This window comes from Myodes glareolus, chromosome 9 (assembly GCF_982192425.1).
Source record: "Myodes glareolus chromosome 9, mMyoGla1.1, whole genome shotgun sequence".
Taxonomy (NCBI): domain Eukaryota; kingdom Metazoa; phylum Chordata; class Mammalia; order Rodentia; family Cricetidae; genus Myodes; species Myodes glareolus.
Genome location: NC_142034.1, coordinates 646,849 through 659,060, shown reverse-complemented (window position 1 = coordinate 659,060; position 12,212 = coordinate 646,849). Strand labels below are relative to the sequence as shown.

Here is a 12,212-nt window from a genome sequence, read left to right as displayed (position 1 = left end):
CAAATGTGTGTGTATAGGTTAGAGTACAAACCTTGTGTTTCTCTTCTTCCACTATGTGGGAACCAAACTTGTTGGTTATCCACAACATATCCAAGAAGACTGCTGTGACATGGATTTAAGTCAATAGAAAGTCTTTATTGGCCAGCCAGTGACTACAGCAGGTGTTTGGAATCCCAGCATAGCATTGAGTCTTTCTCAGGGTGAGGTTTTTTGTTTTGTTTTGTTTTGTTTTTCGAGACAGGGTTTCTCTGTGTTGCTTTGGAGCCAGTCCTGGACCTAGCCCTTGTAGACCAGGCTGGCCTTGAATACATAGAGATCCTCCCGCCTCTGCCTCTGGAGTGCTGGGATTAAAAGCGTGTGCCGCCACCACCACCCGGCTCAGGGTGAGCTTTTAAGCGCAAAAACCATATCCTGGCTTGATATATTTTATTTAACAAGAACAGTTGGTCAGAAGCAGAACTACAGAAGCCACAAAGCAAGGTTAGTACATTTAGAGACTTTCCTAGAACTATGGATTTTGATGGATTAGGTTTTTGTTTTCAGTTTGGCTGGCTGGTGTTGTCTACACGCTGAGTTTTATAGTCTGAACGATACTTCCATCACGGAATCACTCGTGCTAAAGTCTGGTGGCCTACGAAAGCCTGGGGCTCTGTTACACTAAGTCCTGAGACTTAGTGCGGGAGACTTTACTCACTATCTTATCCCTGCACCACCCCGCTTTACAGTGAGATCTATTATGTTGGTGAGCTCAGGGCCAGCATGTGCAGCCCACACCCCTTGTCAGGTGTGGCCAGCATTGTTCCGATGTTTAAAAGGTCATCACAAATGCCTTCATCCTGGAATAACATCCCTCTCGCAAACCCTTATAGCACATCATAGACGCTCAGACATCGTCACCCAATTCTCATCTCCCTCCCCTGCGTTCAGACATCTCCCCTCCACTCTGACCCTTTCTACTCAGCTTTCCGGCACCGTCTCCGCCAGCTCAAAACCTCGGTTCCGCTCCAATCTTAAATCCTCCTTGTCCAGACGCTCCACCCCCCAGCCCGCCTCCAATCACGCAAATCCATCCCTCACTCAACTCAGACCTGCCCACACCTCAGGCCACACTCTCTGTGGCCCCACCCCTGCCGGGCTCCACCCACTCCCGGTTGAGGCTGGAGAAGCCTCCCTCATCCTGGTACCGCCCTGAGCACCGAGCCGGCTTCGCGCGAGCTGTTTTGTCGGCTGGCGCTCCCTGTAGGGCGGGTCGAAGGTCTCGGGGCGGAGCTGGCGTCTCTCGTGGAGCGCCTCCTTTCTCTCCCGGTAGCCGGTATGGTTCTGACGGAAGCCGCTGGCGGGATGGTCCTGAGCGATGAGCCGGCTGCGACCACCGCGGCCGAGGAGGAGGAGGAGGTGGAGGATGCTGCGCTCTCCAGCGGCGCCGCCCTGGAAGCGTTCGGCGAGAGCGCGGAGACCCGTGCGCTGCTCGGCAGCCTGCCTGCGGTGCACGGCGAGCGCGCGGCCCGGGAGGTGGCGGAGGAGCGATTCCGGGGTGCGCGCGGGGCCCCGAGTTGCTGTCCTGCAGTCATTGCAGCTGGGAGGAAGGGACCTGGGGAGCCATACCTTCTGCCTGCCCTGTGTTGTCCGGGAGCCAGCAAAACACACTTGGTTCTTGTCTGCGTGCAGGGAGGGAGCGAGAAGGATTGCTGAGAACAAACCTGCCACCTACGGGCGCTTGTGGCTTGGGGCGTGTGCTCCTCTGGGGCTCCGCTATGAGTCCTTGGCTCTTCAGTCTCAGAGCGCCAGGTTTAACTAGGACTTTGGCTGCAGGCAGGGCAGGAGAGTGAACATTCCCCTTAGGTTCCTTGGGTGGTTCCGCATTCTCCACGTCTAGGTAGACCTTTGAAGCCGTCTATAATGGATACTGTCTGTCATAGTTTTTTGTCAACTTGACACAAACCTAGACGTACCTCGAAAGAATCTCAAGTAATTGCCACCACCATATTGGCTTGTAGGCACGTCTTTGCAGCCCATTGTGGGCTGGATAAGAGACAGCTGAACTTTGAGCCTGGGATCAAGTCAGTGAGCAACGCTTCCATATAGTTCCTGCTTCTACTGCTTAAATTCATTCCTTAACGTCCCTCAATGTTTGGCTGGGTAAGCCAAATAAACTCTTTTCTCAAGTTGGTTTTGGTCAGTTTTATCACAAGAACAGAAAGCAAACCAGGGCAATGTCCAAATGAGCCCTTGGATAATTAAAGTTTTATATTTGAGCAAAATCATTTTTGTGGATTCCTTAGCTAAGAAAATTCTCTCCACAGTGTCTTTCTTGCTTGGGAGTGACCGAGCTCCAGTTTTAGGGAAAGACAAGGGGGTGGGGCTTAGTGGAGAGATTCTGAAGTGGCAGGTGAGGATTGCAGAGGCAGAGAGATCTCTGGGTTGGTTAGAAGCAGATTAAGTTGCTGGTAGGGGTGGAAAGCAGGTAGCCAGGGTCAGGGAGATTTTGCAGTCACTGGTTTGAAGATTGTTGGAATGGGAGGGCATCATGCTTAGCAGGGGAGCATTGAAGATGTGGAAGGGTGTATCAGAAAATGCATGAGAAAGAGGATCCAAGAGGAAGATGTGGTCACACTGGTCCTCAGGAACCTGACAGGTGTTGGGTATCCATCAACTAGGTCTGGTGGGTCCCTGGGAGTTACAAAGGCCAGGAAGAGGGGCGCTGTCTCATGAGAGTTACCCAGAGGCAATAGGAGAGTTTATAAGGCCATCTGATTTGATTTTTATATTCTTTTCCTTTTAGTAATTATGGACAAATACCAGGAGCAACCTCACCTCCTGGACCCACACCTTGGTAAGCATAGAAGCTGGTGATTTTGATGGTTCAGTATTGATCACAATGCCTGTGCTAATGAAGAGCTGGAAGTTCAGGTGTCAGTCTAGAGGGTGTGCAAATGTGCTTAAGCTACTTTCTGCCCGTTACTATTTACTACATCTTGGGCTGGAGAGATGACTCAGCGGTTAAGAGCACCGCCTGCTCTTCCCAAGGTCCTGAGTTCAATTCCCAGCAGCCACATGGTGACTCACAGCCATCTGTAATGAGATCTGGTGCCCTCTTGAGGAAGAGACCTGGTCAGTCATCCTCATCAACTTAGAATGTGAAACTCAATATGGACAAGTTCAGCAGAACCTCCATTATGCGGGCTGCCATGCATGTTTCAGCATTGCTAGGACATAATTTCTTTTCTTCTTATGTGCATTTTAGCATGTTTTGTGGACAGCTGTTATCTTCCAGGTAACTGTCATGCAGGATCATGCGCTTTCTAAGTTCCTGGTTTTTCTACACAGCCGTTGATGAGGTCATCTGTCATCTCCATTTTTACAGATGGAGACACTTGGTCTCATGTCTTTAGTATAAGGAGAGTGTGGTACAGGGCTATCCTCTGAGATAAACAGCCACCACCTGTGGAGTTCAGCCGTGTACACTTGCAAAAGATTATCCCAGCTGGGCTTGTTGACTTTTCACACCCCCTCATATGGAGGCAAGAATGGTCAGTAGACCCTAGAGTCTGGGTTCTCAACCTGTGGGTCTTGACATCCCCCCTCCCCCCATACGAGTCACATATCAGATACCCTGGATATCAGATTTTATATTGTGATTCATAACAGTAAAATTACAGTTATGAAGGAACAATGAAATAGTTTTATTGTTGGAGCTCACCACAACATAAGGAACAGTATTAAAGGGTTGCAGCATTAGGAAGGTTGAAAACCACTGTTCTCTATAATATTTATATAATAGGGTGTGTATGTATATGTATGTATGTATGTGTGTGTGTATAAAACATAAAGCACATATATTTTTCTCTATGTATTATACATTGTTCTCTCTCTCACTCTCTCTCTCTCTCTCTCTCTCTCTCTAGGCCCTAGAGTATATAGGCCAGGCAAGATTAGAGGAGGGAGACTCCTGTCTCTGTGGCTATGGGAAAGTCATCTCTGCTAGGTAAAGACTTTTTTGGGAAACACCCACATTCCAGTAAATAACCTCTCACCCATGCTCCATAAAGAAGTCCAGTATATACTCATGGGTTCCCTAGAGTGAACTTTGACAGACTAGTACCTTGGTTTGCCCTTGGGACCTTAGAGGAGGTGTAGATGTGTTATGCCCACCCCTAGAAAGGCATTTTAGTCTGTATGCTTTTCATTGCTTTCATTATATTTGAACCTAATTCATATTACATTCTTTTTGTTTGTTTGCATCTTCTGATTTGAGACAAAGTCCTGCAAAGTAGCTCTGGCTGGCCTTAAATTCATGGCAGTTTTCCAGGCTCAACCTCCTAAATGTTGCGATCACAGAAGTGAACCTCTACTTCTGGCTTGGTTTCTCTTTTTTTGAGGTCGGGTCTTGCTGTGTAGCCTGGGCTGGCTTCAAGTACTCTTGTTTTTGTCTTGTTCTATTTTCTCCTGTGGTGTGTGTGTGTGTGTGTGTGTGTGAGAGAGAGAGAGAGAGAGAGAGCGAGCGAGAGAGCCAACTGATTTAATCACTGTAGGAACCTCGCAGTCCCTGTGGAAGGGTAGTATCCTAAGCTACATATACATATGAAGAAACTGAGGGTACAGGTCTGAGAGGTTCAGTAACTTGTTCCCTGCTGCACAGTTGGTGAGATTGCAGGCGGGATTTACACACCTCCTCCTCTGAGCCTCTTGAAGATGGGTCTTTGGAGGGACCAGTTGCAGACAAGTAGTTGATGTCAGACTGAAGAGTGGGTGTTTTGGGTCTCGTCTGATAGTTTCGGATTCCTCATCATCCCAATGAAACAGATGTGGGCACTGTACAAGGAGTGGAAGAAGCTATTTGGCCTCTTCAGGTGACAGCTTTGAATCTGTAGCTCTGCCCTTATTGCCAGACGCTCTGTATAGCCCAGAGTGTGATGCTTACCAGGTATCATCAGTAGTTTTTTTTTTTTTTTTTTTAAATGCGATAGTATATCTGTATAGTCATTGCTGTCCTGGAATTTGCTCTGTAGCTTGGACTGGCCCTGAACTCACAGAGATCTGCCTGTCTTTGCCTCCCAAGCGCTGGGATTAAAGGGGTGCATCACCACCTCCCACTGCCATCCAGTGCTTGATGACTTTTTATTGTGAATTAACTTCTGGGAAGTAGAGATAGGTCCCTTTTTGAAGAAGACCTCGATACTTGCTTGTGCTAATCCTTTCCTGTGCGGGGCACATTTTGTGACTTCATTTTTGCCTTTCAGTGTTGTGTGAGGTGTGTTATCCACTGAGGTTTAATATGTTTGAGTTTGAACGTTATTAGTCTCTTTTTCTTGTGCTTTTTTTTTTCTTGTTTCTGAAGCAGGGTTTGATTGTATATCCTAGATCTTCCTGCCTCAGCCTCGAACTAAGATTGTAGGCCTCTGCCAGCAAGCTCAGTCTCTTACTGAGAGAGCCTTTGGCCTTTGGTAGTAAGCCCAGAATCTAACTCTTTCTAATTGATTGTGTTATGCTTACTAAGTGAGTGATATGGCAGTCCTTCCTGCTGTGTGAAATATAATATTTTAATGTAGTTTTTATTTCTGTGGGCATGTGTCAGTTCTTGGAATTGCGGGCAGTTGTTAGCTAGCCAGCGTGGTTTCTCGGAACCAAACTTGGGTCCTCTGCAAGAGAAGCAAGCACTGCTAACCTTTGAGCCAGCTCTCCAATACTGAAATACCTTTTCAAGTCTGTATTTGGTACTCATGTATACTAACTTTGGATTTTAGACTTTCTGTTCTGTTTTCTTCATTCGTCACTTATACCTTTCCCCCCCTGTGTCATTGTTTTTGTTAGTTGTTTATGGTATATTTTGTCCAGCTTCACATCTGTTTACTGTTTTGTAGTTCTTTTGTTGGTGCAGATGAACTTCATTGTTTTTCCACTCTCCGGACCTGATGCGTCTCCTTGGGGCTCTGTTCAATACACATATTCATAACAGCACTAGCTGTCCTGGAACTCCCCCTGTGGACCAGGCTGGCCTTGAACTCAAAGAGATCCACCTGCCTCTGCCTTCTGAGTACTGGGATTAAAGGTGTGCACCGCTCCCAACTCAGCTCAGAGAATAAGTTTTTATGAGATTCTGACTTGACTTGAATAATGCTGCTTTAAACTCGTGTGTACCATCTTTGGTTAGACGTGTTTTTGTTTCTCTTAGGAGTAGAATTTCTGGGTCGTATAGCAAATGTGTCTTGTCATAAAATGTCGTACTCTTCTGTAAAAGTTGGTCATTGTGCGTCCTCACCAGCACTGTGTGAGCATCCCTGATACCTCAGCCTCTCTGGTTTCCGTGGGCTGCAGCTGGTACAGTCGTGATCTTTTTTATTAAGACTGTGACACAGCACATAGTCTGCTTTTCGGATCTTCCATTCCATTTGACAGAAACGTCTGTTGTGCTGTCAGTTGGGCTAAGGTGGATGATGGTGCTGTCAGTGTCCTTACCGGTTTTCTGTTTACTTGGTTCTGTTTCTGCTTTTGGTTTTTGCTTTATTTTGGTGTTCTGGGGTTTGTTGTATTGCATACTGAATTATTTAGTCTTCACAGTGAATTGATTTTCGTAATTAGAAGTGTCCTCTAGGTTTTGTAACGTTATTGTTCCCTAAGTCTCTTCTGATAGCAAATGCTGTGTGTATCTCCTTTTCGTCTGGACTCAGCCTGCCAGTCCTTGTCTTTCGAAAGCCATTAGGGTGTTTTCATTTAGTGTTGCTGACAACATGGCTAGGTTTCTTTTTTTTTTAATTATTTTTTATTTCACGTGCACCCATTTGCCTGCATGTGTATGTGTGAAGGTGTCAGGACACCTGAAATTGGAGTCACAGGCAGCTATGAGTTGAGCCAGGAGTTGAACCCGGGTCCTCTGGAAGAGCAGCCAGTACTCCCAACAACCGAGCCATCTCTCCAGCCAACATGACTAGGTTTAGTCAACTCTATTGGGACTGATTTTCTCTTTCTTATTTCCTTTTTAGGTTCTTTCTTCCTTTTTTATTTTTACTCTGTTACTTTATTTTGTATTAATTTAATTGCTTTTGATGTTTATTTTGTAGTCCTGGCTGATTTGGAACTTGTTCTATAGACCAGGCTGGCCTTGAACTCACAGAGACCCATTTGCTTCTGCCTCCCAAGGGCTGGGATTAAAGGCATGCGCCACCACCTCTCAGCTTGGCACTTTATTTTATCTTCACTATATGTTCAGTGGTTTTTGTTTTTTGTTTTCTTTTTTTCCAGGATTTATCATATGTACCCTGAACTTACTACAGTCTACCCTCAAATAATACACATTTTGTGTGTGGTGGGGAAAATTTTAGAAGATTCTTTCATTGCTTCCTCCTGTTTACTTTTGTCACACACATGTTTGATATAAGTTTGATATAAGTTTTGCCTTAAACACTTAATTTTTAAATAAAAGATTTATTGGGAATTTTGCTCGCAAGTATGTCAGTCAGTGTACCACATGTGCAGTAGCCATGGATGTGCAGTAGCCATAGAGGTATGAAGAGGACATTGGAGCCCTTGCAGCTTGAGTTACAGATGGTGTGAGCCAACGTGTTGGTGCTGGGAATCAAGCCCTGATCTTTGGAAGACCAGCAGACAGTGCTCTTAAATGCCAAGACATCGCTTCAGGCCCTCAATTTTTTTTTTAAGATTTTATTTTTAATTATGTGTATATGTGTGGTCCAGGTGCTTGGGGAAGCTTGAAACCCTGGAGTTGGACTTGCAAGGGAACCAAATTCTGGTCTTCTGCAAGAGCAATAAGTGCTCTTTTTGTTTGTTTGTTTGGTTTTTGTTTTTTGAGCCAGGGTTTCTCTGTAGCCCTGGCTGTCCTGGAACTCGCTCTTGTAGACCAGGCTGGCCTCGAACTCGCAGAGATCCTCCTGCCTCTACCTCCCGAGTGCTGGTCCTAAAGGTGTGCACCACCACCACCTGGTGCAGTAAGTGCTCTTAACTGCTGAGCCATCTCTCAAGATGACACTGAAGTGTTCTTTAAAGAAATAAAAATGAGACTGGGCATGGTGGACGTGGGACCCCTTTAGTCCGAGCACTGGGGAGGCAGAGGCAAGGCAGAGCTCTGTGAGTTTAAGGCCAGTGTGATCTATGTAGGGAATTTCAGGCCAGCCCTCATTACATGGGAAGATCATGTCTCAAAAAACAAAAAACAGAAAACAAGCAGACAAAACCCTAATCAAACGACCAAAACACAAAGCAAAACAAAACCCACGAGACATACAGCAACAACAACAAAAAGAAATAAAATGTAAGGAATTGTATAATCTTAGTGTATTTATCCTTTAAAATATGGCTTTTATAGAGCCAAGAGTGTACCTTTTAACTCACAGTGACAGTGCTGGGTGTCCAAGGCCACCTCGTGTCCCCTGTGTCTTACAGGACACAGCACAGAGTCTTGCTTGTGCTGAGGATGTGGTTGATGGTCTGTAGTGTTTATTTTGCCATTGGGTTGACCATCCAGGAAGAGGGTCAGTGGAGTGTGGCTGGAGTGCTTCCATTACACGACTGTCAGCTAACAGCCTGTTAGACGTCTGTCTGCTCTCTGCCCTGCCTTGCATTAAGCTCTCCTTGTCCTGGGCTCTGACAGGGCCTCCGTACAGACAGGAGAAGGCTGTGTTCCGCATTACCCTCATTGTCCTCTCTTTCCTGTCTCAGTGCCTTAGCTCAACCTAGTTTGTTGTTAAATCAGAGCAGTTGTAACAGGTGTTCCTGTAAAACATGGTGTCAGATATCGATTTTAGACATTTTCCCTGTATTGTACAAGGGGGTGTGAGTTAAGGCGCGAACCTTTCTTTCAGAGGCGACTGAGGTGAGCGTGTACTTTGCTGTATTGACACTTGGTCACACAGACTTGCTGAGACTGAAGCATTTGTATGCCCCAAACACAACCATTTTTATTTCCTCGTTGATTTAATTTAAGTATTTATATCTGCTTTCCCCTAGAGTGGATGATGAACTCCTTGTTGGACCTGGTACAGGACGAGACATCTCTGCCTGGCCTCGTGCATCTGGCTTTTAAATTTCTTTATATCATCACCAAGGTAACATTTGTGCAGCGCTGTAGAGCGGACAGACACTTTCTCATCCAGTTGCTCTAGAAGTTACTTCCTTAAGTGTTATATCTTGGCGGATGTGGTTCTTCAACACAAGTTGGGTTTTCATTCTCTTTTCAGTATGTGTTGGGTCTTAAGTCTTAGTGATCTTGGGGTCCTTTAGTTAGAATAAAGAAAAAGCGGAAAAGCTGGATGAAAATAGAAGTGCTCGCCCCCCACTCCACACACACACACAAAGTCTTGCTATGTATCTCTGACTGTCCTGGAACTCACTATGTAGACCAGGCTGGCCTCGAACTCACAGAGATCCACCTGCCTCTGCCTCCCGAGTGCTGGGATTGAAGGCGTGTGCACTAGTAATAATAGTACTTTGTAAGATAGAAAAGGGGGTAAATTTACTGGGGAGTCCTAGGATGCAGCTCTGAGGAAGAATGGCTGGGGCTGACGATCTGTTTTCTCTGCAAGTTCTCCAGTGATACCCGTGTGCTGGCTCCAGACTTAGAGATGAGGGAGTAACTTGGAGTCATTTCTGTGAAGTTTGTGAGTCTCAGAGCCCATGTTCTAGCATTCTTGCCATGTAGCAGGGTGAGCACTTTGACTGTTAGATAATGCTGCATGTTTTATAGAAGTGTTAGTGGGGCCATTGGAGGTGCATAGGAACTTCGTTTTCATAAATGTCAGAGACTGATCTTGGAACAAGGTAGAAGCAGAAGTTTTTAGTTTCTAACATACTTATGTCTCTGGTGCACACAGTATGATTTGTTAACCAAATTGGGACAGGACATATTTAATGAATATTAAGAAAGAAAGAAAAAAAGCAAGCAAGCTTTCTTGTCCCTTTGGTCTTGCTGAGTTTTGTCGCTGTAGTATGATAGGATCTTCTCAGTCATTGGGGGACACAGACAATGGCTTTCTTGATATAAAAATATCAAGATGACTCTGCTACTCTTTCTGTTTTCTAATTATACGCTATAGTCTATATTCTTCGTATTCTAAAGTCTTTTTATTTGTCAGGTTCGTGGATATAAAGTATTTCTACGTCTATTTCCTCATGAAGTAGCTAATGTCCAGCCTGTGTTAGACATGTGCACAGGTCAGAATCCTAAGGACCATGAGGTGAGTCCCGCCCAAGCCCGCCCTCCTGGCTCCACTATCACTCGCAACTCTCTCTTCCAGCCTTCCTTGGTTTTATCTTAGCCTGTTAAAAAAAAATTCCTGCTGCTTCTTTAGCTTCTACACATGTTGCTCTATCCACACTACAATCCTTTAAAAAGCAAAGAGTATACCTGTGCCAGGTCTCCAAGACCACCACAGGTCCGTGGTACCCTAGGCGGACACACATCACAGAGTTGTGTTTATAGCGAGTATGGGGTTGATGGTGTGTAAGCGTAGGCATTCAGTTGATGGGAGGCTAATAGGATGGTCAGTGGAGTGCAACTGGATATTGTTCTCTCTCTCTTTAATTATTATTTGGGATTATTGTAGGTTCTTGTTATGTAACCCAGACTAACCGAGAACTTACTGTGTGGTATGGGCTGGCTTTGAACTTGACATCCTCATGACACAGCCTTCTGAATGTTGGGATTACATGTGGGTGGGTGCCATATGCCTTTGTCTTCTATACTGGAAGCATTCTGACTGTGATTTAACTCCTTAGACATGGGAAACACGCTACATGCTTTTACTGTGGCTCTCTGTGACCTGCTTGATCCCTTTTGACTTCTCACGCCTTGATGGGAACCTTCCCGCTCAACCTGGAGAAACACGAACACCCATAATGGACCGTATTCTGCAAGTAGCACAGGTAACTATGATCATAGAGCCCTTTCGCAGTTAATTGTACACTTGTTCACACTTTCATTGTCCTGAAATGGGTTTGGTTAGATAAACTTTTGATGCGTATATTTATATTTGCTTGACTGACATTCTTGCTGTCAGTGATATCTCAGCTTTCTTTGGGTAAAATCCCACCTCAGCTTACTTTGAAACTGTGATAACTTATGTAGAGATTAGATGAATTACTTGAGTAAATCTTGTTTCTTTATAGATAATACAAATATTTGCTAAGCACAATGGTGGTATATAAGGGGTTTCAGGGGCGATGGTTAGGGAAACTTCATTTTACATTTAATTCTGACTATTGTATAAATATATTGTAAATACTACATAATTGTAGGCAATCTGGAAAATAACGAAAGAATACTGAATTGAAATTTGTCAAATTTTTGCAGTCCTATTTGGTCGTCAGTGACAAGGCTCGAGATGCAGCTGCTGTCCTTGTTTCTAAGTAAGTGTCGTGGGCTGTGCAGGGCTGTTGACTGAGATGTGCCTGGTACATTCTAAGCCTGCTTACCTCATACACTGTTACACGTTTCATGTGTGTCTGTGCTCCGATGAAGTCTGATCCCGTTGCCCTGCCTGAGGGAGCAGGCAGTTCTGCTGCTTGGTCTTGGAAGGCCTCTGAATGAGAAGTGACCACCCTTTGTGCTGCTGGGCTTGTGGAGTTGACTGGCACTAGTTTGTGGCACTCATAGGGGTCACTGGTGCCAGTTTTGGGCTGGTAGGATTCCTTAATATAAGTTTGGAAATTTGAGGGGGTTGCCTGGTGCTGGTTTTGGACTCACGGGGTTACTTTATAGGCCCTTAAAGAGAAATACGCTTAGCGTAGCTGGGATTCCTTTCTGTAGTGTGGTGTCCCTGAGGTGGTAGCAGTTGTGAGGTTTTGAGTCATCTCAGAAGCAGTTTATGCTGGGGTTTGTAGAGATCATGGGGACACGTGGTATGGTATGGGAATGAAATCCTCAGACAGGGTTGTATTATAGTTCACTGGGTAAAATCCTGGGTTCTGACGAAACAAACAAACCCTTACAAATGTCCTGTGTAGCTAAAATGTAAGTAGGAGGTAGTCTCTGCGCTAAGGTGGTCAGCACTGCCTGCTTGAGTTATGTCAGACATACAAGCCAGGGATTCTTGTAAAGGCTGATTGAACCTGTGTTGGGAAATCTGGGAATGTTTGGATTCTTTAAAAACATCTTATTCTTGAAGCTGGTGAGAGGGATCAGTGGTTAAGAGCCCTGACTGCTCTTCCAGAGGATCTGGGTACCTATATGGTGGCTCACAATTGTGTGTAATTCCAGTTCC

General features: G+C 45.3%; 1 protein-coding gene across 1 annotated transcript in view; it reads left to right on the top strand.

Annotated features, from left to right (window-relative positions):
• Positions 1–1,269: 1,269 nt before the first annotated feature.
• Tbcd (tubulin folding cofactor D) overlaps positions 1,270–12,212 on the top strand; it is a 158,616-nt gene continuing 147,673 nt past the window's right edge. The window contains exons 1-6 of the mRNA XM_048429305.3: positions 1,270–1,534; positions 2,783–2,833; positions 8,962–9,059; positions 10,086–10,187; positions 10,729–10,875; positions 11,303–11,358. Coding sequence (XP_048285262.3) covers positions 1,315–1,534; positions 2,783–2,833; positions 8,962–9,059; positions 10,086–10,187; positions 10,729–10,875; positions 11,303–11,358 — 674 coding nt within the window. The 5' untranslated portion in view covers positions 1,270–1,314. The remainder of the gene's footprint in view (positions 1,535–2,782; positions 2,834–8,961; positions 9,060–10,085; positions 10,188–10,728; positions 10,876–11,302; positions 11,359–12,212) is intronic.